This window comes from Schistocerca americana, chromosome 9, assembly GCF_021461395.2.
Source record: "Schistocerca americana isolate TAMUIC-IGC-003095 chromosome 9, iqSchAmer2.1, whole genome shotgun sequence".
NCBI classification, from domain to species: domain Eukaryota; kingdom Metazoa; phylum Arthropoda; class Insecta; order Orthoptera; family Acrididae; genus Schistocerca; species Schistocerca americana.
In genome coordinates, this window is record NC_060127.1 from 174,606,355 (window position 1) to 174,632,116 (window position 25,762).

General features: G+C 38.5%; 1 protein-coding gene across 1 annotated transcript in view; it reads left to right on the plus strand.

Moving 5' to 3' along the window:
- Window positions 1-25,762, plus strand: part of LOC124550788 (cilia- and flagella-associated protein 58-like) — a 145,757-nt gene that overhangs the window by 45,372 nt on the left and 74,623 nt on the right. The window contains exons 7-8 of the mRNA XM_047125511.1: window positions 9,361-9,622; window positions 21,603-21,741. Coding sequence (XP_046981467.1) covers window positions 9,361-9,622; window positions 21,603-21,741 — 401 coding nt within the window. The remainder of the gene's footprint in view (window positions 1-9,360; window positions 9,623-21,602; window positions 21,742-25,762) is intronic.

The following is a 25,762-nucleotide window of genomic DNA, read 5'->3' on the forward strand; positions in this document are numbered from 1 at the left end:
CCTCTCTACATAGTCGCCACTCTGACTTAGACATTTGTAATAGCATTGTACCAACTTTGCAACATTTTCATCATAGAAGGCAGCCATCTGTGCTTTCTGCCACTTCTCTGCACTGGTCTGCAGTTTGTTGTCTGTGCCAAAATGTTGTCTTCATAGTGGATGGTTCATGTGGGTAATGATGAACCTCAGAAGGAGCTTACTGTATATGAGTGATCAAACAATTCCCATCAAAACCATTGCAGGGGCATCTTCATTGCCCCTGCAGTGTGCATCTGAAAATTGTCATGAAGAAGGAAATGTATGAGTTATCTATGGAGGGTTACATGAAATCAGGCAAAACCTCGCAGCGGGCACTCGTACTTGGTGGTAGACACTATTGTTCTAGGCAACTTTACATGTTTGCTCAGAACTGAAAATAGTGATGTGATGCAATAGACAGGCATACTGTAGACATATCTGTGCAAAGCTGCATCATATTTTCACTGTCATTTCCATTTCATGACCCATCAGACCTTACTTTCCAAATAGCCAACATTCTGATCAAAATTATCTGATCGTACCTGTACAATGCGGAACTGACCACTAGAAATTCCCTTCCCCCAGAATTTTCTATATTGGAAGACATCTGTTTTGTACATCTATAAATTCTTTTTATATTTGGCATTATCATTATTGTCATTGTCATTATTAGTCTTTCTTTTCTCAGACGTTATGTCTGGTCAAAAATGGAAAGTGATGCGGACCTTGATCAAGCGTGACTTCCTTTTAACTGTACGGTATGTGTTATATTGCATTTAGGAACTTTCGGGTAATTGAACATGTATCAATAATTATGGATTTCTGTAGTTGTATATATAAGTTTGGATGTAGCTGTATTGTATTGATGCACTGGTGGATATTGTGTGGTATGACTCCTGTAGTTGATAGTATAATTGATATAATGTCAACTTTATCCTGATGCCACATGTCCTTGACTTCCTCAGCCAGTTTGATGTATTTTTCAATTTTTTCTCCTGTTTTCTTTTGTATACTTGTTGTATTGGGTATGGATATTTTGATTAGTTGTGTTAATTTCTTCTTTTTATTGGTGAGTATGATGTCAGGTTTGTTATGTGGTGTTGTTTTATCTGTTATAATGGTTCTGTTCCAGTATAATTTGTATTCATCATTCTCCAGTACACTTTGTGGTGCATACTTGTATGTGGAAACGTGTTGTTTTATAAGTTTATGTTGTAAGGCAAGCTGTTGATGTATTATTTTTGCTACATTGTCATGTCTTCTGGGGTATTCTGTATTTGCTAGTATTGTACACCCACTTGTGATGTGATCTACTGTTTCTATTTGTTGTTTGCAAAGTCCGCATTTATCTGTTGTGGTATTGTGATCTTTAATAATATGCTTACTGTAATATCTGGTGTTTATTGTTTGATCCTGTATTGCAATCATGAATCCTTCTGTCTCACTGTATATATTGCCTTTTCTTAGCCATGTCTTGGATGCTTCTTGATCGATGTGTGGCTGTGTTAGATGATACGGGTGCTTGCCATGTAGTGTTTTTTTTTTTTTTTTTTTTTTTTTTTTTTTCAATTTACTTTCTTTGTATCTGTTGATGTTATGAGATCTAAAGGGTTGTAGAAGTAGTTATGAAATTGCAGTGGTGTAGCCGATGTATTTATATGAGTGATTGCTTTGTGTATTTTGCTAGTTTCTGCTCGTTCTATAAAGAATTATTATTATTATTATTATTATTATTATTATTATTATTATTACTACTACTACTACTATTATTATCATCATCATCACCATCATTATCAGTGGCAGCAGCAGCAGCAGCAGCAGCAGCAGTAGTAGAAGTACTGCCAGTACTTAGTTCATAGTATTATTTACCCACATTGTCAGTACAGACACTCGAATTGCTTTAATACCATTTGTCATATTTTAATTGTTCTTCCATATGCAACTAAAAAAGTACTGTATGTGTGAAACTCTGGTCCAATGTAAGAGAGAGTCTGATGGCCATAATCAGATCATATGAAGCTGATATCCGTACAGGTACCATTGGTGATCTTTCAGCTCTCGAAGAATGAAATTACAATGAAACCAGACATTTAACTGCTTACAGACATTGATAAATATCAACTGGGACAGTTGAAAAATGTGTGCCCTGACTGGTACTTGAACCCGGGACCTCCTGCTTCCAGGGCAGATACTCTATCTGACCGAGCCACCAAGGACCCACACAATAGTATGACTGCAGGAAGTATCTCTGGCATGTTCCACATGAGACCTACACTTTTCAACTTTCTGTCCACATACTACATTTGTAGTGCCCCTGCCCACCATACTCAATACTCAAGGCAGTCAATCTACTGATTCCCGTAAGAGTTTGGGCAATGTGAGTGCATCCACACTGAAGAAATCATTGTCAGTATCTGTTCTTTTCGACATGTTTGAGTCCCGGTCAGGGCATATATTTTTCAACTGTCCCCGTTGATATTTATCAATGCCTGTAAGCAGCTAAAGGTCTGATTTCATTGTAATTTCATTCTTCGAGAGTTGCAAGATCATCAATGGTATATGTACAGATACCAGTTTCCTATAGATAAGGCTTATCAGCCAATGATCTTCTTCAGTGCGTATGCACTCAGATTGCCCAAACTCTTATGGGAATTGGTAGATTGACTGCTATGAGTAATGAGTATGGTGGACAGGGGCACTACAAATTTAGTGTGTGGACAGAAAGTTGAAAAGTGTGGGTCTCACAGGGAGCATGCCAGAAACAAGTCCCTGCAGTTGCACTGTGTCCTCGGTGGCTCAGTCGGATAGAGCATCTGCCATGCAAGCAGGAGGTCCTGGCTTCAAGTCCTGGTCAGGGCATGAATTTTTCAACTGTCCCCATTGATGTTTATCAGTGCCTGTAAGCAGCTAAAGGTCTGGTTTCATTGTAATTTCATAATCACACCAATTTAAATAAATAAATAAATAAAATAAAATAAAATAAATGTCATGAGGGACAGACACTCCAGCATAAAAGAGGTGGCAGTATTGTGTTGTCAGTAGACAAGGAGTAACAGTAGAATGGGCTGATCAGGAGAGTTCAGTGACAATGAACATGAACTAGACATTAGATCTAAGTAACAAATCCATCAGGAATGTTTCAACCCTTCTAAAACTGCCTAAGTTTACTGATGATGTGATTGTGAAGTGGAATTGCAAAGGAGCTGAACCAAGGCTAGCTAGGCAGACCTCTTCCCTCCCCCCCCCCCCCCCCTCCATGTCTCACATATCTTGCTCACCAGATGGTAGAGTTTTGTCAGGACTGGCTCTCCCAAGGCCGGCAGTAGTTCCAATGGAATGTTGTCTACTCCCGGGGCCTTGTTTCGACTCAGGTCTTTCAGTGCTCTGTCAAACTCTTCACGCAGTATCGTATCTCCCATTTTATCTTCATCTACATCCTCTTCCATTTCCATAATATTGTCCTCAAGTGCATCGCCCTTGTATAGACCCTCTATATACTCCTTCCACCTTTCTGCTTTCCCTTCTTTGCTTAGAACTGGGTTTCCATCTGAGCTCTTGATGTTCATACAAGTGGTTCTCTTATCTCCAAAGGTCTCTTTAATTTTCCTGTAGGCAGTATCTATCTTACCCCTAGTGAGATAAGCCTCTACATCCTTACATTTGTCCTCTAGTCATCGCTGCTTAGCCATTTTGCACTTCCTGTCGACCTCATTTTTGAGACGTTTGTACTCCTTTTTGCCTGCTTCATTTACTGCATTTTTATATTTTCTCCTTTCATCAATTAAATTCAATATTTCTTCTGTTACCCAAGGATTTCTACTAGCCCTCGTCTTTTTACCTACTTGATCCTCTGCTGCCTTCACTACTTCATCCCTCAAAGCTACCCATGCTTCTTCTACGGTATTTCTTTCCCCCATTCCTGTCAATTGTTCCTTTATGCTCTGCCTGAAACTCTGTACAAACTCTGGTTCTTTCAGTTTATCCAGGTCCCATCTCCTTAAATTCCCACCTTTTTGCAGTTTCTTCAGTTTTAATCTACAGGTCATAACCAATAGATTGTGGTCAGAGCCCACATCTGCCCCTGGAAATGTCTTACAATTTAAAACCTGGTTCCTAAATCTCTGTCTTACCATTATACAATCTATCTAATACCTTTTAGTATCTCCAGGGTTCTTCCATGTATACAACCTTCTATCATGATTCTTAAACCAAGTGTTAGCTATGATTAAGTTGTGCTCTGTGCAAAATTCTACCAGGTGGCTTCCTCTTTCATTTCTTAGCCCCAATCCATATTCACCTACTACGTTTCCTTCTCTCCCTTTTCCTACACTCGAATTCCAGTCACCCATGACTATTAAATTTTCGTCTCCCTTCACTATCTGAATAATTTCTTTTATTTCATCATACATTTCTTCAATTTCTTCATCATCTGCAGAGCTAGTTGGCATATAAACTTGTACTACTGTAGTAGGCATGGGCATCGTGTCTATCTTGGCCACAATAATGCGTTCACTATGCTGTTTGTAGTAGCTTACCCGCATTCCTATTTTCCTATTCATTATTAAACCTACTCCTGCATTACCCCTATTTGACTTCGTGTTTATAACCCTGTAGTCACCTGACCAGAAGTCTTGTTCCTCCTGCCACCGAACTTCACTAATTCCCACTATATCTAACTTTAACCTATCCATTTCCCTTTTTAAATTTTCTAACCTACCTGCCCGATTAAGGGATCTGACATTCCACGCTCCGATCTGTAGAACGCCAGTTTTCTTTCTCCTGATGACAACATCCTCTTGAGTAGTCCCCGCCCAGAGATCTGAATGGGGGACTATTTTACCTCCGGAATATTTTACCCAAGAGGACGCCATCATCATTTAATCATACAGTAAAATTACGGCCGTAGTTTCCCCTTGCTTTCAGCCGTTCGCAGTACCAGCACAGCAAGGCCGTTTTGGTTATTGTTACAAGGCCAGATCAGTCAATCATCCAGACTGTTGCCCTTGCAACTACTGAAAAGGCTGCTGCCCCTCTTCAGGAACCACACGTTTGTCTGGCCTCTCAACAGATACCCCTCCGTTGTGATTGTACCTACGGTACAGCTATCTGTATCGCTGAGGCATGCAAGCCTCCCCACCAACGGCAAGGTCCATGGTTAATGGGGGGGGTGTGGGGATGGGGGGGGGGGGGGAAGGGGGGGGGGGAGTAACAGGGTATTTATTTTGAGAATATCTGCTTTATCCAAAAAGAATTGCCACTTAAGTTCCCTGATCACCTCTGTTGGGCTTTATAAAACTATGACAAACCTACTGACACCTCTTCTCATTCCTTTTATGCCTGCTGTCATGTCATTTGGTAGCAACTAAAAACCCTTGAACAGTATCCTAAAATAATTTATAGTAATATTTTTTAGGCAGTTTACAGAGCAGGCATACTGTATATTGCCAAGATCACCCCTGTAAATATGAGTCAATCAACTGCCCTTCTGTTGTTTCATGAGTTTTTTCTATTTCATTTTGATCTGAAAATACATCAGCGACATTAAAAAAAATAAAAAAAAATAAAAAAAAAAAAAATTTAAAAAAAAGTAGGAATTTCTTGGACTCAATTTATGACAACAGTAATAATGACTTCATCTTGCTAATGAGCAGTAATTGTGTTTGTTGCAATATATTACTACTTCTTTCAGATTCTCTAAAATACTTGTCTTTTTTTATTTTTATTTATTTATTTTTTTGCCTGACAAAACATATTCAAAGTGGAAATGCTTCTTTCCATTACACATGATGTTACAGGACAGAACTTCAGTGCACAAATGTCACTTAAAATCCAATAAATGTTTCTCTCATTTCAGTGTTAACATTGAGCTGACATTTAAATAAAAGCTTAGCACCATGTTCCTTACCTGCACCTTATGTATTTTTAATGGGAACTGATACTCAACATCTGGTCACATTAGCTGACAATGGTCAGGGGGACAGTGTGCTGGCCACATACCCCTCCATTATCTTCGTACTTATCCACATTAAGGAGAGCTGCAATTCATTAAGACAAGTTCATTCACTCATTCATCATGTTCTGTAGATCACATTAAGAAGGAAAACCTTCAGCAACATGAAATGAATTAAGCTATATATCAATAAAAGATAAGTAAATCATAAAATTTAATCTGTATGCTTTACTAACTTTGACCTGTGAATGTACTATGTAATACTGCTTGCGCTCATGCCAGCCACGTGTAAATCTACTAAATTAGCAGGAAAGTCACTGCTCTGAATAAAGTTACTGCCTCATTCTTTATGTTAAATAGTTGCTATTTATCTTTAATTCATAGCTTGAGGTTTACTAGAATACATTAACATTTTCCAAAGACAATAGTTACTTACACATGTAACAACAGAGGCTTGCTGTATTCTTATATAGCACCCCAACAGTATAAGACGCAGAAGACATAGTGGTCATATTACTATGTGTCTTACAGTCCTTACAATGAACACACCACATTCCATGTAACCAACAGCAATTTCCAGTCGCTGGATCCAGAAAAACCACTTAATTTTTAGAGGGCACATCCGATGAAGTACACTCTTTTCAAGTGGCCGATCCAACTTAACTCACTTAATCGGTTACGCAATTCTTAAATGAGTCAAAACTCAACATGATAAAATGTAATGGCCAGTACAGGAAACACATGGCTCTCTGAAATCTATCGCAGGTGGTCATGTATATTGATTTAAGCCCAAATGCTAACACAGTTATGATTCCTTAGACATTTTACTAGTGTAGACATGTTAGAAGAAGAAGAGGGAAAATAATCTGAAATGAGGATGAAATATTTAAAAAAGGTCCTGTAGGTTAATGGTGTTTGCTGAACCAGGTTGTTCAGAATTCAAACTAAATATTTATTTTGAATAAGCACACAAATATTGAAGAATAGTGGCCACAAATAAAAATTAATAAATCAACTGAACAATATTTTGTAGTGCAGAATGTAGTTATGTAGTGCAAACAGACAATTTACATATATATGGGTACATAAAGATTTTAAAGTTTGTTAGGATGAAAGCCCACTAAAAGTCACAGCTAAATGTTACCTCAACTAATCATCAGTGTGATTGTGGTGAACACCTAAAAAATTCACCACACAGCGTGGAGTAGTGAAAATGCAGCAAAATAAGTAAGCAACAGTCAAAAAACAGATAAATAATGATAAAATGTATGAGGTCATAAAAGCAACTTGAAAATTCCAAGTCCTGGCTGAATTCACAGCCCACAGCTCATTGCCATGAAATTATTCAAAGTCCTAAAATATTTCCAAGTTTTTAAGTCCATGACCACAAAAATGTTCAAAAGTCCCATGAATGCTGTCAGAGGCTGTATGGTGCTCTGGCCTCCCAAGCCTCACTGACTGTATTACTCAGCCAAGGACCAGCCAAAAGAGCATGGTTCAGTTCTGAAAGTCTCTTTATGAACTCGGTCATGTGACAACTACTCTACACAAAGCATGTGCTTATAAAATGACCACCATTCAAGTTTTTTTAACATAAAATTTCACATTCATATAAGCTAGAACATACAGTAAATACAATTGGTCAATATATAACCTCATAATAAAGTGTATGTACATTATTTTTGCAGTTATGAACTAAAAATACATTATAAACATTGAGTTATGGTTAACTGAAAATTGGAGTTAGCTGGATCATGGCCTGGGATTCTCATGCTGGTCTCTTTACATATATTCTCGAGAAATTTGTGCTTATGCTACTATTTGCATTTGACAAAGTAAATTGCTTAGCCATTCTTTTTCATCAGGCTGAGAACTGTGAATATAGCAAATCTGCCTAAACTCCACTAGCCATGTTATGATCACTGTACAGGTTCAGTTTGGTGATGGGGCTCCCATCTCACAGCTTCCACACCTGTTGAGTAACATTTCAGAATACCACTCCTAAGCAGACCACCATTTCCAGGATTTGATCTGTGCCTGCCCTGAAGAGATGTTTCCCATGTCTTTTACCACTGGCATGCTATATAACATCCTCTTTCACCATCTGAACTGTTGACATCTTCTTCAATAGAGAATGATAGTGAATGACATTGAGGCAATTTAACAAAATAAAAGATTATGGAAACATAAACTGCAAAGAACGAGTGCAGACAGTATCCCACATCTGGTCATGCTCTACCAGCCCAGAGGAAGAATGGACGTATGAAGACCCACAATGAAGTGGCAGTGAAAAGTGAAGACAGAAAGGGGATACATGTCTCAGCATTGGCATGCAGAAGAAGAGTAAGAAGAAGAAGAGTAATATAACTGTTTATTATTTTGTTTTACAGCAACAGTAGCATGCTGTTGCAATTGTTGGCAACATCAGCTTTCATATGATGTATCATAAGTTTAAATTTGCTTGACAGGTTTGATGGTTATAATTTTTATAAGCTACAATGACTGTAAAAATGTTAATAACTTTTGAGATAATGCATTCACAAACAAGGTTCAATTTTTAATGTTCTCACCTCATTGTCACAATTCATATGCTGGATTTAGTTTTCTCTTAGCAAGTATGTAAGGAATCTTATATACTTTCCATCCATATTCCACTTTATCTCCATATTCTAAGTCCCTGGGGCCACCATCTTTCCACACTTGGCAAGCTACTCTGATGCTCAGGAATTTTCCGCTGACTGCTTACTTTATGCCAGTATTAGCTGCCTCCTGCAGCCGGCAATTCTCCACTTGGCTTCCCATGCCGTTTATTGCCTGGTAGCAGTGTATCCCATCAAATACTCAGTACTTCCAGAATTTTTGTGAACTAGACACTTGTAATGTCACACTGTGAGACCCAATTTCTTGCTGTTGATGGGAGTTTGAACCTGTGTACATAACTCTACTCTGAACCCTCCATAATGAAGCGAAACCTAATCAAAAATTTTTTGGACTTAAATTGTGAATATGGCAGATTACAGGAGAAACATTGTTCTGTATTTTTCTACAAATCTCTGCTGACTCTAAATTATTGGATGTAATCAGGGACCTAAAACTTGCTGAACATCAGTTAGATGCATTAATTGTGTGTGTTGTCATCATTTATATGTTTCTAAGATGTTTGCTTATCCAGTACAGTGCCTGAAATGACAAACCACAATTTCATGAAATATTGTACAGTTGTGCTCAGTGTTTATATAGTTGTGGTTCATAATCAATGCATAGCATAACACTTTGAATCTTTGTACGTTCTAATCACCAACAGTATGACAAGAAAGTATACTATTTCAGTGTCATATCTGCAGAGGGGCCTTTTAATTTGTCTCTTGTTTCAAATATCTTTTGTTTCATAGGTGAAAGAGGATGAGCTGATGAAGTTGCACAATGAACTAATAAAAGCTTCCAAATTACAAGATAGCTACCTTAAGAAAGCACAACAAATGGATCAGTTACGAGGAGCTGCAGAGGAGAAGCGAACAAAAGCTATGGAGACCCTGGCACAAGTACAGAAGCATATGGAGGCTGCCAAGAAGCAGGCAATACTGGACAAGCGCACAATTGAGAACCTAACACGGCAGATGGAGATACTCAAGAACAACCTGTTGAGGTCATCCAGTATGTGACTATTTTGTTTTTTTCTGTTGTCTTTCATAGTATGTGTGTGTGTGTGTGTGTGTGTGTGTGTGTGTGTGTGTGTGTGTGTGTGTGTGTGTGTGTGTGTGTAGAATTGTGTGAATGTTTTTGTTGTTCCTATCACGACTCAGCATCTCCACTATATGAGAGTAGCAACTTTCCTTCTTTAATATTCTTTCATAGTAGTAATGCTTCTGATTAAATCTGATTAATTGTGAATCATATAGATGCAATAGTAAGGAAATCCTCATAGGATGCAATAGTAAGGGCTGCCTTTACCACAAATTCAAGTGAACTCAAACTTTGTTAATAAATAATAACTGAATGAAAACAAAGTGAATATAAGGGCAGCAATATATTTATTTGTTTGTTGTATCAGAAGCAATCAACATAAATACATTTACACATTTCTTAACTCAGGGAAAAATATAAATGTTTCAAAATCTTAGACAGTTGCGGACCAGAACTCATAAATGTCAAGTACACTGATTGTAGCCTTGGTTATGTTCTCGTTGATGTGCGAGACTGGGTATAGGTGACACTGCAAGAAGTGCACTGATGTTATCTCATTTCCACATTAGCAAAATACAGACTCCACATTGAGATACATCTCTGAAGACTAGCTTTGTTCCTTGTGTAGGTTTATCATATGTCCAGGATTAGACTGTACATTCCTGGTTTTGTTAGTGCTGTCTGGATAATGACTGGGGTTGCAAAAGTGTCAAGGCTTCGCGAATTTTATTACAGGAGAGTAACTTTTTTTTGGACCTATATGTTGTATGTCATATTTTTAAACATTCTCTTGTGGTCATGCCTTTCTCAGCTAACCTTGCAGCATGTGCTGATGTCAAAGGGAACACATGGTTATTTGTTACACCACAACTCTTCACTTAGTCATTTGGCAACACAACAGGGGCAATGTGTTTATGTTGTCATCATGTGTGAAGCAACTTGTCTACATGTTTTTCATCATTTTGTCTCTATTCATGCTTTGATTAGTTAAGTAACATGCAAAAGAAAGCATTTGTTTAATGTTAACCTACAACAGGAATCAAATTTCTGAAACTGTCTTATGACAGTACGGTGCAAGTAATGAATGTGTTTATTGCACTCTGTCTACTGGAGAGTCTTTTGTTGCACATAAAGGTTAAGATGAAAACATCCAAACATAGGAATGCTATTGACATTACTGCTTCACCACATATAAGAGAATTTTTTTAATTCAAGGATGGAAATCATAGTGATCAGGAATGTCCTGCCAAACCAGAAATTTTTAAGGTGGCAAAAGTCTTCATGTTACTACATTTCTAAAATGAATGAGTTTGGGGTGTCATTGCCTGAGAAATCCATTCCAGTTCTACATCTACATCTACACCTATACTCTGCAAACCACTGTGAGGTGCATCACAAGTGGTACGTCCCATTGTACCAGTTATTAGGGTTTCTTCCTGTTCCATTCTTGTATGGAGCACAGGAAGAATGATTGACTGAATGCCTCTGTGCATGCATTAATTATTCTAATCTTATCCTCATGATCCCTATGTGAGTCACACATGGGGGTTGTAGTAGATCCTTAATCATTTAAAGCTGGCTCCTGAAACTTTCTTAATAGACTTTCTTGGGATAGTTTACATCTTACTTCAAGAATCTGCCAGTTCAGTTTCTTCAGTACCTCTGTGACACTCTATCATGGGTTAAAACATACCTGTGACCATTTGTGCTGCCCTTCTTTTTATATCTTCGATATGCCCTGTTAGTCCTCTTTGGTATGGGTCCCACACACTTGAGCAATATTCTAGAACCAGTCGCATTAGTCATTTGTAAGCAATCTCCCTTGAAGATTGATTGCACTTCCCCAGTATTCTGACAATAAATTGAAGTTACCGTCTGCTTTACCCACAATACTCACAACTGAACCTATGTGATCATTCCATTTCGTAACCTTACAAAGTGTTACACCCAGGTATTTTTATGAGTTGGCTGATTCCAACAGTGACTCATTGATATTATAGTAATAGCATACCACATTTTTTCATTTTGTGAAGTGCAAGATTTTACATTTCTGAACATTCAGCGCAAGTTTCCAATCTCTACAAGAGACTGTGAAAGTTTTTTTCTGTCATTGGGAACATTTGGCCTGCAGTTAGGGACAAAATTCCAGTATCTGCTGTTAAACATCTTCTAAATGTTGAAATTAAATCAGAATTTCCTTGTTGTGAGTTTTATGTTGTAATTAAAGCAACAAGTGCCATATTCTGGTATCTTTCAAACTGGACAGGTCAGTTTGTCTAGTATAATCTGCTCCCTACCAGGAAATGTTGCAACTTTGGGTGCAGGTAAGGAGATCTTCTGGGTCCTTTGTGCACTTGATACTGCTTAGTGGCCACAGTGAGTGGATGTGGCAAGGTAGGTTGGATACTCTGCAGCTAACTGATGCATGTCTAGCTAGCCAAGGGCTAAAGCTTGTGGGCACCTTGTGCACTTTGTATTATGGAGCAGCATCTTGTGCACTTTGTATTATGGAGCAGCATCTTGTGCACTTTGTAAAATATCATGGATTAAAATATTTTTATATAACAAATTGTGTTCCATCTAATTACTGGAGTGGAAATAAGGGGAGAGCAGTAAGTTCTCTTGCACTATATGCTCAATCTAAGTAACTTCAAAGATATGTCCTGAGTTGTACAAGAAATATTTGGTCATATGTATGGGGTTGGACCCAAAACAGTATGGTAAGCCTAACCTGATGACACCAGAACTGATTTGTTTGAGTAACTTCCAGGCAGACAGTACTCTGTGTGGCCATGGTGGAATTCTTCCTCAGACACCACTCATATTTCATGATGATCATGAGTAGAGAATAGACCTCTGATGTTCTTACTTTTGTCTTCTCCTTCCTGGCTACAGCCTGTTGTGAAATGTCAGGACGAGAAATTCCAGCTAGGTATTATAGCTTCTCCAGGCAGTGGTACATAGACAGTCTGTAAAGATGTAGGACATCGCACTGCAGCTTTGGTATAATGTGACCTGTACAATAAGATCATACATATTCAGCACAAACCAAGTGCAGAAATCACCACAGTTTCTGGGGGTGCTTTCCAATTTGCACACGGTGCTATTTCTGACAAGTTCAACCAGTGTTGCTTAAGATGAAAGCTGGAGTCCAACATAAGTTTTAAGTATTTTGGGATTACATAGTTTCACAGTGTTTTTCCTTCCAGGAATGGGTTAAACTCATTTTTGCCTCCCTTCTCCTCAACTTAGAAGCTCATTTGTGTTTTCAGTGTGTTTGGGTTCAGTTGGTTCTGCCCATAGTATGTAAAAGGTTGTCTAGGACTCTCAACAACTTCATCACCACTGTTACACTTTTTCCTGCCTTGTGCAGTGATAATGTGATCATCAAAACAGGCCTAGATGAAATTTTTCATCCATTAAGGAAGAACGGTGCAAAAAGTATTCATTGTATTCAAATGCAAAAAAAGGAAAAATCTTAATGTGTTTTGATCCTAATACCTTAACATGAAATCTAGAGTTATCTTGTTTTCATTATTTTGAAAGAAACTTAAAATCCTGAATGTACTTGGGTAACTTCAGAAAAGACATTTGAAAAAAAAAATGAAACCTTGCTTGTATCCATTTTAACATCCGAAGTTAAGTGTTTTGCCACCAGAGAGCATTCAGTGCTATATTTGTAGCCAGTCTGTCATGTTTTGTTGAGGTCATTGCCACCACTTATCATCTTTACTGTGAGCAACTCTGAATACTTTATGACAAAATACGTGCTTTCAGCCTCTGTCCTGTGTTATTTAGGCAGTGCTTTTGTAAATGGATGGCTATAGTGATCCTGAGTTTCACATGGAAAATAGCAGCTCAGAAAATGTTGAAGAGTTTGATGTTACCTTATTGGAGATTGATAGCAGCAACAGTTCATCAGATGACTGATAAATACTTGCCCGTAGTACAAGATAAGCACATGTACTGTGCTTCATCCAGCTCCTCCAAGATTTCTATTCACAGGAAGCCATTTTGAAATGCAGGATTTGACTTCAAGGCAGCACAGAGATAAAAAAAAGACTTAAGTCATGATGCTTTAGTCAAAGTACACTGCAAGAGTATACTCAAGATTTTATTACTGGTGATCTTTTGTAACTCATTATTTTGAGCTTTGAAAGCTATTTTTATATATCTGTATACAAAGCCATTCACCAAAGCATATTTTTTGCTAATAAAAAAGTACTATTTTCTGGAACATAATTTAATAAAATAAATAGGTATGGTAAGGGATTTTTCTGTAAAGTATACTATGAGTAGGGATCTCTGGGACCCTTGTGCTTAAACTAATATTTAGGGCTAAAAGATCTGAAAATTTTAATTCCAGCTGTGTAATGATAATTTTTACAACTATATAAGTGTTGTTTAAGTATACCTTGTTGATTTTATTGCAGATCGAGTCTCCTGTTGGGTAGACTGATCACAAGTCTTTGTAGTTGTTGCCATTTCTGTGACTTGTGTGTCAATGAGGATGAAATGATGATGAAGACAACACAACACCCAGTCCCCAAGTGGGGAAAATCTCCAACACAGCCAGGAATTGAACCTGGATCCCTCGCATGGCATTCTGCCACACTGACCACTCAGCTATGGAAATGAACTTTACATCCTGAAAAATTATATTATCTCTGTAACAAGCAAATTTTCACACAAAAGTTGCACATAAAAATTTCACTTCATATGAAAGAAATACTGCAAAATGTACATTCAATGCTGGGATTTACATTCCTCTTTAGCCACACTTAGGACATATTTGATTTTATGTAACATTTTAAGTATTCTGTTACAAAAACAGGAAGGTGCCCATCACGGCGCACGAGGCGGAGGGTCAATGTGGAGACTGGCTGTGTGGCATCGCCCGCTCTGGCTGTGAGTGGACATGTGGCCACTCCTTCAGCAAGGTCCGAGCAGGCACATGGGGGGAGGGGATTATTAGTGATTGGAAGTTCCAATGTTAGGCGGGTGATGGATCCCCTTAGGGAAATAGCATAAAGGTCGGGGAAGAAGGCCAGTGTTCACTCTGTCTGCTTGCCGGGGGGTCTCATCTGAGATGTGGAGGAGGCCCTGCCGGTGGTGATAGAGAGCACTGGGTGCACCCGACTGCAAATTGTTACTCATGTCAGCACCAATGACTCCTGCTGTCTGGGTTCAGAGGTCATCCTCCGTTCGTACAGGCGGTTGGCGGAATTGGTGAAGGCGGAAAGCCTTGCTTGTGGGTTGGAATCTGAGCTAACTATTTGTACTATCATTCCCAGAACCAATCGCGGTCCACTGGTTTGGAGGAGAGTGGAAGGCTTAAACCAGAGGCTCAGACAATTCTGCGTAGATCTGGGGTGCACATTTCTTGACCACCGCTATCGGGTGGAGAAATGTAGGGTCCCCATGAATAGGTCAGGCATGCACTACACGCAGGAAGTGGCTACAAGGGTAGCGGAGTACGTGCGGAGTGCACATGTGGTTTTTTTAGGTTAGAGAAGTCCCTCCCTAGGCCTGACAAGACACCTCCTGAGACGCGGCAAGGTAGGAGTAGGCAAAATGCAACAGGGAATAACAATATTAATGTGCTAATAGTAAACTGCAGGAGCGTCTATAGAAAGGTCCCGGAACTGCTCTCATTAATAAACGGTCACAACGCCCATATAGTACTAGGGACAGAAAGTTGGCTGAAACCAGACATAAACAGTAATGAAATCCTAAACTCAGGTTGGAATGTATACCGCAGAGACAGGCTGGACAGTGAAGGGGGAGGCGTGTTTATAGCGATAAGAAGTGCAATGGTACTGAAGGAAATTGACGGAGATCCGAAATGTGAAATAATTTGGGTGAAGGTCACGGTTAAAGCAGGCTCAAACATGGTAATTGGATGTGTCTATAGGCCCCCTGGCTCAGCAGCTGTTGTGGCAGAACACCTGAAGGAAAATTTGGAAAATATTTTGAGTAGATTTCCCCACCATGTTATAGTTCTGGGTGGAGATTTTAATTTGCCGGATATAGACTGGGACCGAGCGAGGTGGCGCAGTGGTTAGCACACTGGACTCGCATTCGGGAGGACGACGGTTCAATCCCGTCTCCGGCCATCCTGATTTAGGTTTTCCGTGATTTCCCTAAATCGTTTCAGGCGAATGCCGAGATGGTTCCTTTGAAAGGGCACGGCCGATTTCCTTCCCAATCCTTCCCTAACCCGAGCTTGCGCTCCGTCTCTAATGACCTCGTTGTCGACGGGACGTTAATCACTAACCACCACCAACCACCATAGACTGGGAGACTCAGACGTTCATAATGGGTGACAGGGACAAAGAACTCAGTGAAATTTTTTTAAGTGCCTTATCTGAAAACTATCTTGAGCAGTTAAACAGAGAATCAACTTGAGGTGATAACAAATTAGACCTTCTGGTGACAAACAGACCCAAACTATTTGAAACAGTTAACGCAGAACAGGGAATCAGCAATCATAAAGCAGTTACTGCATCGATTATTTCAGCTGTAAGTAGAAATAATGAAAAAGGTAGGAAGATTTTTCTGTTTAGAAAAAGTGACAGAAAGCAGATTTCAGAGTACTTGATGGCTCAACACAAAAGTTTTGTCTCAAGTACAGATAGTGCTGAGGATCAGTGGACAAAGTTCAAAACCATCGTACAATATGCATTAGATGAGTGCCAAGCAAGATCATAAGAGATGGAAAAGAGCCACCGTGGTACAACAACCGAGTTAGAAAACTGCTGTAAAGGTAACTTCACAGCAAACACAAATATAGCCAAAGCCTTGCAGATAAACAAAAATTACACAAAGCGAAATGTATTGTGAGGAGGGCTATGCGAGAGGTGTTCAATGAAATTGAAAGTAAAGTTCTATGTACTGACTTGGCAGAAAATCCTAAGAAATTTTGGTCTTATGTCAAAGTGGTAGGTGGATCAAAATAAAACGTCCAGACATTCTGTGACCAAAATGGTACTGAAACAGAGGATGACAGACTAAAGGCCGAAATACTAAATGTCTTTTTCCAAAGCTGTTTCACAGAGGAAGACTGCACTGTAGTTCCTTCTCTAGATTGTTGCACAGATGACAAAATTGTAGATATCGAAATATATGACAGAGGGATAGAGAAACAATTAAAATTTCTCAAAAGAGGAAAGGCCGCTGGACCTGATAGGATACCAGTTACATTTTACACAAAGTACGCGAAGTAACTTGCCCCCCTTCTTGCAGCGGTGTGCCGTAAGTCTCTAGAAGAGCACAGCATTCCAAAGGATTGGAAAAGGGCACAGGTCATCCCCATTTCCAAGAAGGGACATCGAACAGATGTGCAGAATTATAGACCTATATCTCTAACGTCGATCAGTTGTAGAATTTTGGAACACGTATTATGTTCAAGCATAAAGACTTTTCTGGAGACTAGAAATCTACTCTGTAGGAATCAGCATGGGTTTCAAAAAAGACGATCGTGTGAAACCCAGCTCGCGCCATTCGTCCATGAGACTCAGAGGGCCATAGACACAGGCTCCCAGATAGATGCCGTGTTTCTTGAGTCCGCAAGGCGTTTGATACAGTTCCCCACAGTCGTTTAATGAACAAAGTAACAGAATATGAACCATCAGACGAATTGTGTGATTGGATTGAGGAGTTCCTAGATAACAGGACGCAGCATGTCATTCTCAATGGAGAGAAGTCTTTCGAAGTAAGAGTGATTTCGGGTGTGCCACAGGGTAGTGTCGCGGGACCTCTGCTGTTCACAATATACATAAATGAGCTTGTGGATGACATCAAAAGTTCACTGAGGGTTTTTGCGGATGATGCTGTGGTATATCGAGAGGTTGTAACAATGGAAAATTGTACTGAAATGCAGGAGGATCTGCAGCAAGTTGACGAATTGACGCATGGTGCAGGGAATGGCAATTGAATCTCAATGTAGACAATTGTAATGTGCTGCAAATACGTAGAAAGAAAGATTCCTTATCATTTAGCTACAATATAGCAGGTCAGAAACTGGAAGCAGTTAATTCCATAAATTATCTGGGAGTATGCATTAGGAGTGATTTAAAATGGAATTATCGTACAAAGTTGATCGTCGGTAAAGCATTAAATGGTTCAAATGGCTCTGAGCACTATGGGACTTAACATCTGTGGTCATCAGTCCCCTAGAACTTGGAACTACTTAAACCTAACTAACCTAAGGGCATCACACACATCCATGCCCAAGGCAGGATTTGAAACTGTGACCATCGGTAAAGCAGATGCCAGACTGAGATTCATTGGAAGGATCCTAAGGAAATGCAACCAGAAAACAAAGGAAGTAGGCTACAGTACACTTGTTCGCCCACTGCTTGAATACTGCTCACCAGTGTGGGATCCATGCCAGATAGGATTGACAGAAGAGGTAGAGAAGATCCAACGGAGAGCAGCGCGCTTCGTTACGGGATCATTTAGTAATCGCGAAAGCATTATGGAGATGATAGATAAACTCCAGTGGAAGACTCTGCAGGAGAGACGCTCAGTAGCTCGGTACGGGCTTTTGTTGAAGTTTCAAGAACATACCTTCACTGAGGAGTCAGGTTGTATATTACTCTCTCCTACGTATATCTTGTGAAGAGACCATGAGAATACCGTATTTACTCGAATCTAAGCCGCACCCTTTTTTCTGGTTTTTGTAATCCAAAAAACCACCTGCGGCTTAGAATAGAGTGCAAAGCAAGCGTAAATTCTGAAAAAAAGTTGGTGGGTGCCGCTTACTTTTGCCGTCAAATATATGTAGCGCTACACAGGCATGCTTCGTAGGCACAAAGATAAATACTGGCACCAAAACCTCTGCGTCAGTAAATAAATTAAAAAAAAAAAGGTGGAAGACGAGATTTTTTCTCCGCCCCGAGTTTCGACCACTGCATTTTCATACATTATCCAACGAAGTAAATACAAATTCTGTATTGTTCATCTTCGAATGTAGCAGCATTTCAATGTACTACGAAAATCCGACTGGCAAGACTGTTTGGGATGTTTGTCAATATGGCCAACTCTACTTTCTGAATTCTTTCCTACCTTTGAGAAGAGATGGTTGCTAATAGGAACTTTTATGAATTGTGAACCACATGCAGTATTCTCTTCACCATAAGAATAATACGCATATAAACATTTTGCCATGTATCTTTTCATGTTTGCTGCTATCTCATTTAAATCCTGTCTGCCTAATAAACCACGAAACTAAAGTGAGACAACAGCAAACGCGGAAGAATATACATATCATGTCATGTTTATATTCATATTATTCTTATGCTTAATAGTGATACAGTCAGAAATGAAGCACGGCAGTTGACTAGATTTTTAAATCTAAGATGACTCTAATTTCTGTGTAGAATGTAATGTACTAAAGAGGCCCCTGCAAAGATTTGCAAACGGAGAAAAATTTTCGCTAAACTCTCGTTCAGAACATCTTCTATCATACGCAGATGTACATTTGGTTCTTGTTGATCATTATCAAAGAAAGCAGCAGTGTAAGTAACAACAAATAGCAGTTTCTTGCCATTGTATCGCTAATGACTAATCAGACGATTCCCCCCCCCCCTCCCCCCCCCTCCCCCCCCCCCCTCTCTCTCTTTTTTTTTTTTTTTTTTTTAAAAAAAAAGCGTAGCGCGCACAAAAGCAAGCCATGCCGCGAGCGGCGACAGGCCGTAAACACTCATTATCAGAATGCGACAAACAATGCACGACACAGTATAGTAATGCATTTCAGCTTAGAGTGACGTAAACACCTATAACAAAGAAAACTGCGCTTATCAGATCAAAGAAGAATAAGCAATCAATTCAAACCAGATGAAGCACGTGGAAAAGGAAGGGTACCCGTATAAATACGTACGGAGCGCCTGACGCATAGCAATGGCTACCTGGTAAAGCTTAACTGCTAAGCTTACGACTCAAACCAAACTACTGTAGCTGTATTGTCATTCATTTGACCATATTGTGTCTCATATTACAATGGACCAACTTTGTTTCAATTTGGAGATGCGGCCTATAATTTTTCTCTTCCCTTGAATTTCGAGTCTCAAATTTCAGGTGCGGCTTAGATTCGGGAAATTTTTTTTTCCTTGATTTCGAGTCTCATTCTTCAGGTGCGGCTTAGATTCGACTGCGGCTTAGATTTGAGTAAATACAGTAAAATCAGAGAGATTAGAGCCCACACAGAGGCATACCGACAATCCTTCTTTCCACGAACAGTACAAGACTGGAATAGAAGGGAGAACCGATAGAGGTACTCAAGGTACCCTCTGCCACACACTGTCAGGTGGCTTGTAGAGTATGGATGTAGATATAGATGTATTTGAGTATTGCTCATCAGTATGGGATCCGTACCAGGTTGCGTTGACAGAGGAGATAGAGAAGATTCAAAGAAGAGCGGTGCATTTCGTCACAGGGTTATTTGGTAAGTGTAATAGCATTACGGAGATGTTTAGCAAACTCAAGTGGCAGACTCTGCAAGAGAGGTGCTCTGCATCATGGTGTAGCTTGCTGTACAGGTTTCGAGAGGGTGCGTTCCTGGATGAGGTATCGAATAAATTGCTTCCCCCTACTTATACCTCCCGAGGAGATCACGAATGTAAAGTTAGAGAGATTCAAACGCGCACGGAGGCTTTCCGGCAGTCGTTCTTCCCACGAACCATACACAACTGGAACAGGAAAGGGAGGTAATGACAGTGGCACGTAAAGTTCCCTCCACCACACACCATTGGGTGGCTTGTGGAGTATAAATGTAGATGTAGATTATGCTTCCAAGAAATCAGAAGTCATGCATGGAAGTAAAACTAGCTTTAAATGTTGTTCATGAGCAAAAATGAAATTGTTTCACACATTAACACAGTTAATAAAGATCCTAACTGCAGCAATTAACTTATATCATGAAAAGGAAACATGAAATAGAAATAAGATGTATGATACTATGAATTTTTTTTAAATTTATTGAAGTTGTCATACTTTTCTAAAAACATTCCAGACCATTTGGTCATTTGTTTTCAATGTTATGATCTTCCATTTATGTATCTGAGTCTTTCTCACTTATATCTGATGTGGCTGTGTTAATGATAACTTCATCAACATTGGGACTGCACTGGAATATAAGTGTGTTTCAAAATAATACAGTAACCAGTGGTGTTTCCAGACAAAGTGATATGACAGTAATGAATGGTATAAAGTAAATTAAATCAGATGAAATAGAGGGCTCCTTCAAAGCAACCTCAAACAAAATATCTAAAATGAAAGCTCATTTTTCTTCCCATGCATTTTTGGTGACTCTCCATGATGAATCTTGGAAACTGTTTGAAACTCCCAATGCTACATATGCTTTGTCCTGTGTATGTAGCATCTCTACAGACAATTTATAGATGGGATGGTGTAATTGTTTCCACTCCCATTCTGTTTCACAGCATTCAGTCACATGCAATATAATTTTGCGAGCATCACTACACAGCACTGATTTCCTTATGACACTAGGCCTACTGGTAGGCACTGTAGGAAACTCCTCAGATCGGCCAGGAACTGCACCATGAGTCAGTTTCAAAATGTACTTAACAATAAAAAACACTCAAAACAATGGGGTACAAAACAATAGCAAAGCAGATGAAAATAGGTACCTCATATAATGTGGTCAGCTAGCTAACGTGTGCTGCAGCCAAAAGAAACAAATGACTGCTGGCTGAAGACTTCCAAAATGTGTCAACTTCCGCTGATTCGAGACTAGGAAGTGGCTTGCCAACTATAAGTTAACACACTGTAATATTTCATTCTGGAAAGGACTGGTATTTAGTTTGTGTTGTTCAATGTTTAGTTCTACAAATGCTTTGAATGAGCCACGAAGTTTCATTTGTAGATATCTGTGGTGTAAGACATTACACTGAAGAGGAATGTTACAGTATTATTACTTGTTTCACAGACACAATGGCTGAGCAGAACAAAATACTGCAGATAGGTGAACAGGAACGGAGAAATCTAGAGGTGAAGCTGGGCCGGGCAGAGAATGAAACTGCAAAGCAAGCCAAGAAAATCACTGAGCTTGAAAATGAGAGAGACAGGTAGGTTGCACACAGAGCAATGACAGACAGACATTTCAGTTTCTGTCTGTGCTGCTGTCTTTACTGGTTAAATCACTGATATTGTGTTTTGTGAACTTGTGACAAGGTACTAGTTCTTAGAGAGAGTAAATGAGATGCAGATGGAGCAGACAGTGGGTGTTGTTTGTATACTTCTTCTCTTCTTCATTCAGATTAACTAGTGTTGTCTGTCATCCTATTTTTTTTCTTTGTACCCATTTCTCTCTGTTAGGTTCTTCTACACATTAGCAACATCTTTGAGCTATGTATTGTACAATTCACATTTTATAACTGTAATGTATGCTGATGTCACAACTTAAGTTTACCACACAAAATTCAGATGGTTGCTTCGTGTATGAGTCCACAATGATGAAATCAATTTAAAAAACCATCATAGGCTGTCAGTTCTATTATGCATGCTGCTGTTATTGTACGATGTATATGTATGACATTATTGGCCAGTTTCAGCCTGTGGTCATTTTCAAATGTTTTGCTTCGGTGATGGATTTGTCAACTTTAAAATCTGTTTCATGCTATGTTGTAGCATGTAGCACGAAAGCCTGTCAAAAATTATCTTAAAACATAAATTTTTAAATTTGAATATTTTGTTAATCAAAATGTTATTTTAGTAAATATATTTTTGGAAACAGGAAAATAGAAGCCACAGAACTATAACAGTGGATTTTTTAAAGAGTTACATTTTAAGATTGGAACATTTTAGAATTGATGATTATGAATAGGGATAACTTCTGAAATAGGAGGTTTTCAGAAAAAGTTAAACATTTGTTTGAAATAGGATAATTGTATACTAAGTAGGAGAGTTGTATATTGAAACCAACTATTAGTAATGGGGTTGAGTGTTGAATTGCACATAGATTTATTGGATCATAAATTCAGATATGCTTCTGTCCACACTGTCAGCATAATTGTTATCAGCAGACTTTGAATTATATACTGAATAATTAAGTTTTCAAAAATACATCTTAAGTAATGTGACCTCCCTTGTAATCTTGGTGGAAATTGAATGTGCCAGAACTACAAACTCCTTTATACCCCAGAAAACTAGAGGCCACAATATATGCACCTTTTATCTTGATGGTCTTGTAGAGGCCAAAAATACATTAGTTTCACGAGATTTGATACCATTTCTGCAGAAGTTTTATATAATGGATTTTGTGATATTAATCAAAGCAAATTAAGAAAAGGCCATCAGTTTCACTACACTTCATTGTTTATCGTTGTTCTTGGCTCTGCTTAAGTATCATACACATTAAAGTTTAAACATGAGGGCTAACATTGCATAGTACTTTCATATACATAAAATTACAGAGACATCTCTCCCATAACAGACGTGACCAGCAAATTCAACACATTTTTTTCATGCCAAACATGACATGATATATTTAAGAAGCTTATTGATAACTGTTAAAATGTAGATTAAATATCAAACAGATGTTGTCTTTTTCCTAAACATGACTTCTCAAGTTTTAAATATTGTTTTAATGTTACAAAAATCCAAATATAATGCTAGAACCTGAATTTTATTAAGTGAGTATGTTTTTATAATTTGATTTGAGATGAAATTTATGTATTTAATATTTGAATTTAATCCCAGCTCATCAGTTTGGACATATTCTAAAATGTATTGTGTTTATTCTGTCCTCTGATCTTATCTCTGAGATATAAATTATTGAAACATATTAACTTTTTATAAATACAGCTTCTTGAATTCTGACTCTAGATGTTTCACCAGAGTATGTATTGGTTTATATTCATTATTAATTAGGTTAACTTTTTGGTTTTTCATACAAGACATGGTCATTGTCAAAGTAAATCAATCATTGCCGCAATGAAACTGGCTCTCAGGGTATTATCTTTGTATATGTAGGTGGTTGAAAACATGGTTATAATTAATATATGTTGAAAAATTTTCTTTTCTTTATTAATTCATGGCAGTATAAAGTGAAACTTGCATTAATATCAAGAACAATAGCCTGATACATATTTCTTGCCAACATTTGACCAATGAAAACAGTGCTATGGTTTCTGAAAAATGGCCTATTTCATTACAGTAAGAATTTTGAGACTTCATATGTTCAAGATACATGTAGCTTCCCATTTTAGTACTGTGCACATCACACACTTTCATATGCACTAGTGTACTGTATAAGAACTTTCCATTACCACCAGAAGCTGCCATTAAATAATGCTTTATTCTGCTACAACAAGTTTGGACACAGTGTCATCAAATACTGTATGTTAGATGTACATTGTAATTATGGTCAGGTGGTATAGAATTCGAGCTGTCAAGTCTACTGGATGATAACAATATATAAAAAAATTGTGCCAGCAAAATAAATTATTATTCAATGGCAACATGTCATGGTATAAAAAGTCTTTTCTACAACTTAATGAAGCTGTGTATCACAATTTATAGAATGTTTTATACACTGGTATGGTTTTGCAGTGTAGCATTTGGCATGTGGCCAAGTTATGCATTTTCTTATGTCAGAAATCAAACTACTAATTGCTCATAAATCCTCTATTTTATGAGGAGTGATCCATCTCTTACACATATTCCTTTACATCCTGGATTGCATGTGATAGTTTTTTTCCACATTCTAAGAGTCAAGCAGTAAAGGAAACAAATGAAAAGTTCGGAGTAGGTATTAAAATCAGTGGAGAAGAAATAAAAACTTTAAGGTTCGCCGATGACATTGTAATTCTGTCAGAGACAGCAAAGGACTTGGAAGAGCAGTTGAACGGAATGGATAGTGTCTTGAAAGGAGGATATAGGATGAACATCAACAAAAGCAAAATGAGGATAATGGAATGTATTCGAATTAAGTCGGGTGATGCTGAGGGAATTAGATTAGGAAATGAGGCACTTAAAGTAGTAAAGGAGTTTTGCTGTTTGGGGAGCAAAATAACTGATGATGGTCAAAGTAGAGAGGATATAAAATGTAGACTGGCAATGGCAAGGAAAGCGTTTCTGAAGAAGAGAAATTTGTTAACATCGAGTACAGATTTAAGTGTCAGGAAGTTGTTTCTGAAAGTATTTGTATGGAGTGTAGCCATGTATGGAAGTGAAACATGGACGATAAATAGTTTAGACGAGAAGAGAATAGAAGCTTTCGAAATGTGGTGCTACAGAAGAATGCTGAAGATTAGATGGGTAGGTCACATAACTAATGAGGAGGTATTGAATAGAATTTGGGAGAAGAGGAGTTTGTGGCACAACTTGACTATAAGAAGGGATCGGTTGGTAGGACATGTTCTGAGGCATCAAGGGATCAACAATTTAGTACTGGAGGGCAGCATGGAGCGTAAAAATCATAGAGGGAGACCAAGAGATGAATACACTAAGCAGATTCAGAAGGATGTAGGCTGCAGTAGGTACTGGGAGATGAAGAAGCTTGCACAGGATAGAGTAGCGTGGAGAGCTGCATCAAACCAGTCTCAGGACTGAAGGCCACAACAACAACAAGAGTCATATTCACAATGTGGAACATGTCAGTGAAAACATGGCTACATTTACATAACTGAGTTTCTGAAATATTAATTTGTTGTCAAATCCAGTAAGTATAGTACAATTACATACAGATACCATCTATTCAGAAAGTCATATATGAATCTATGGAGTAGAATTAGTTGTCAAAACAGAAATGATTTCAATCTGTTTTTAAAATTGTCGTTATCTGTTAGCAACTGTGTTTCACAAGGGAGATGGTCAACTTTTTTATGGCTGCATGATTTGCTCCTTTCCATGCAAGAGTAATGTGTGTTGTGTACAGTGAAGACTTTTTTTTCCTAGTGTTATTTTTATGTATGTTACTGTCATTTCAGGTTGTTGTACCTGACTCTTCACAACAAATTTCATAAGAAAGCAAATGCATTGTTTGGCTGTTGTTGGTATGTCAAACGTTTTAAACCAGTGGTTCCCAAACTTTCGTGACACTTACTCCTGGATGTGAGCAGATGTCAGTTAATACCCCCCAAACAG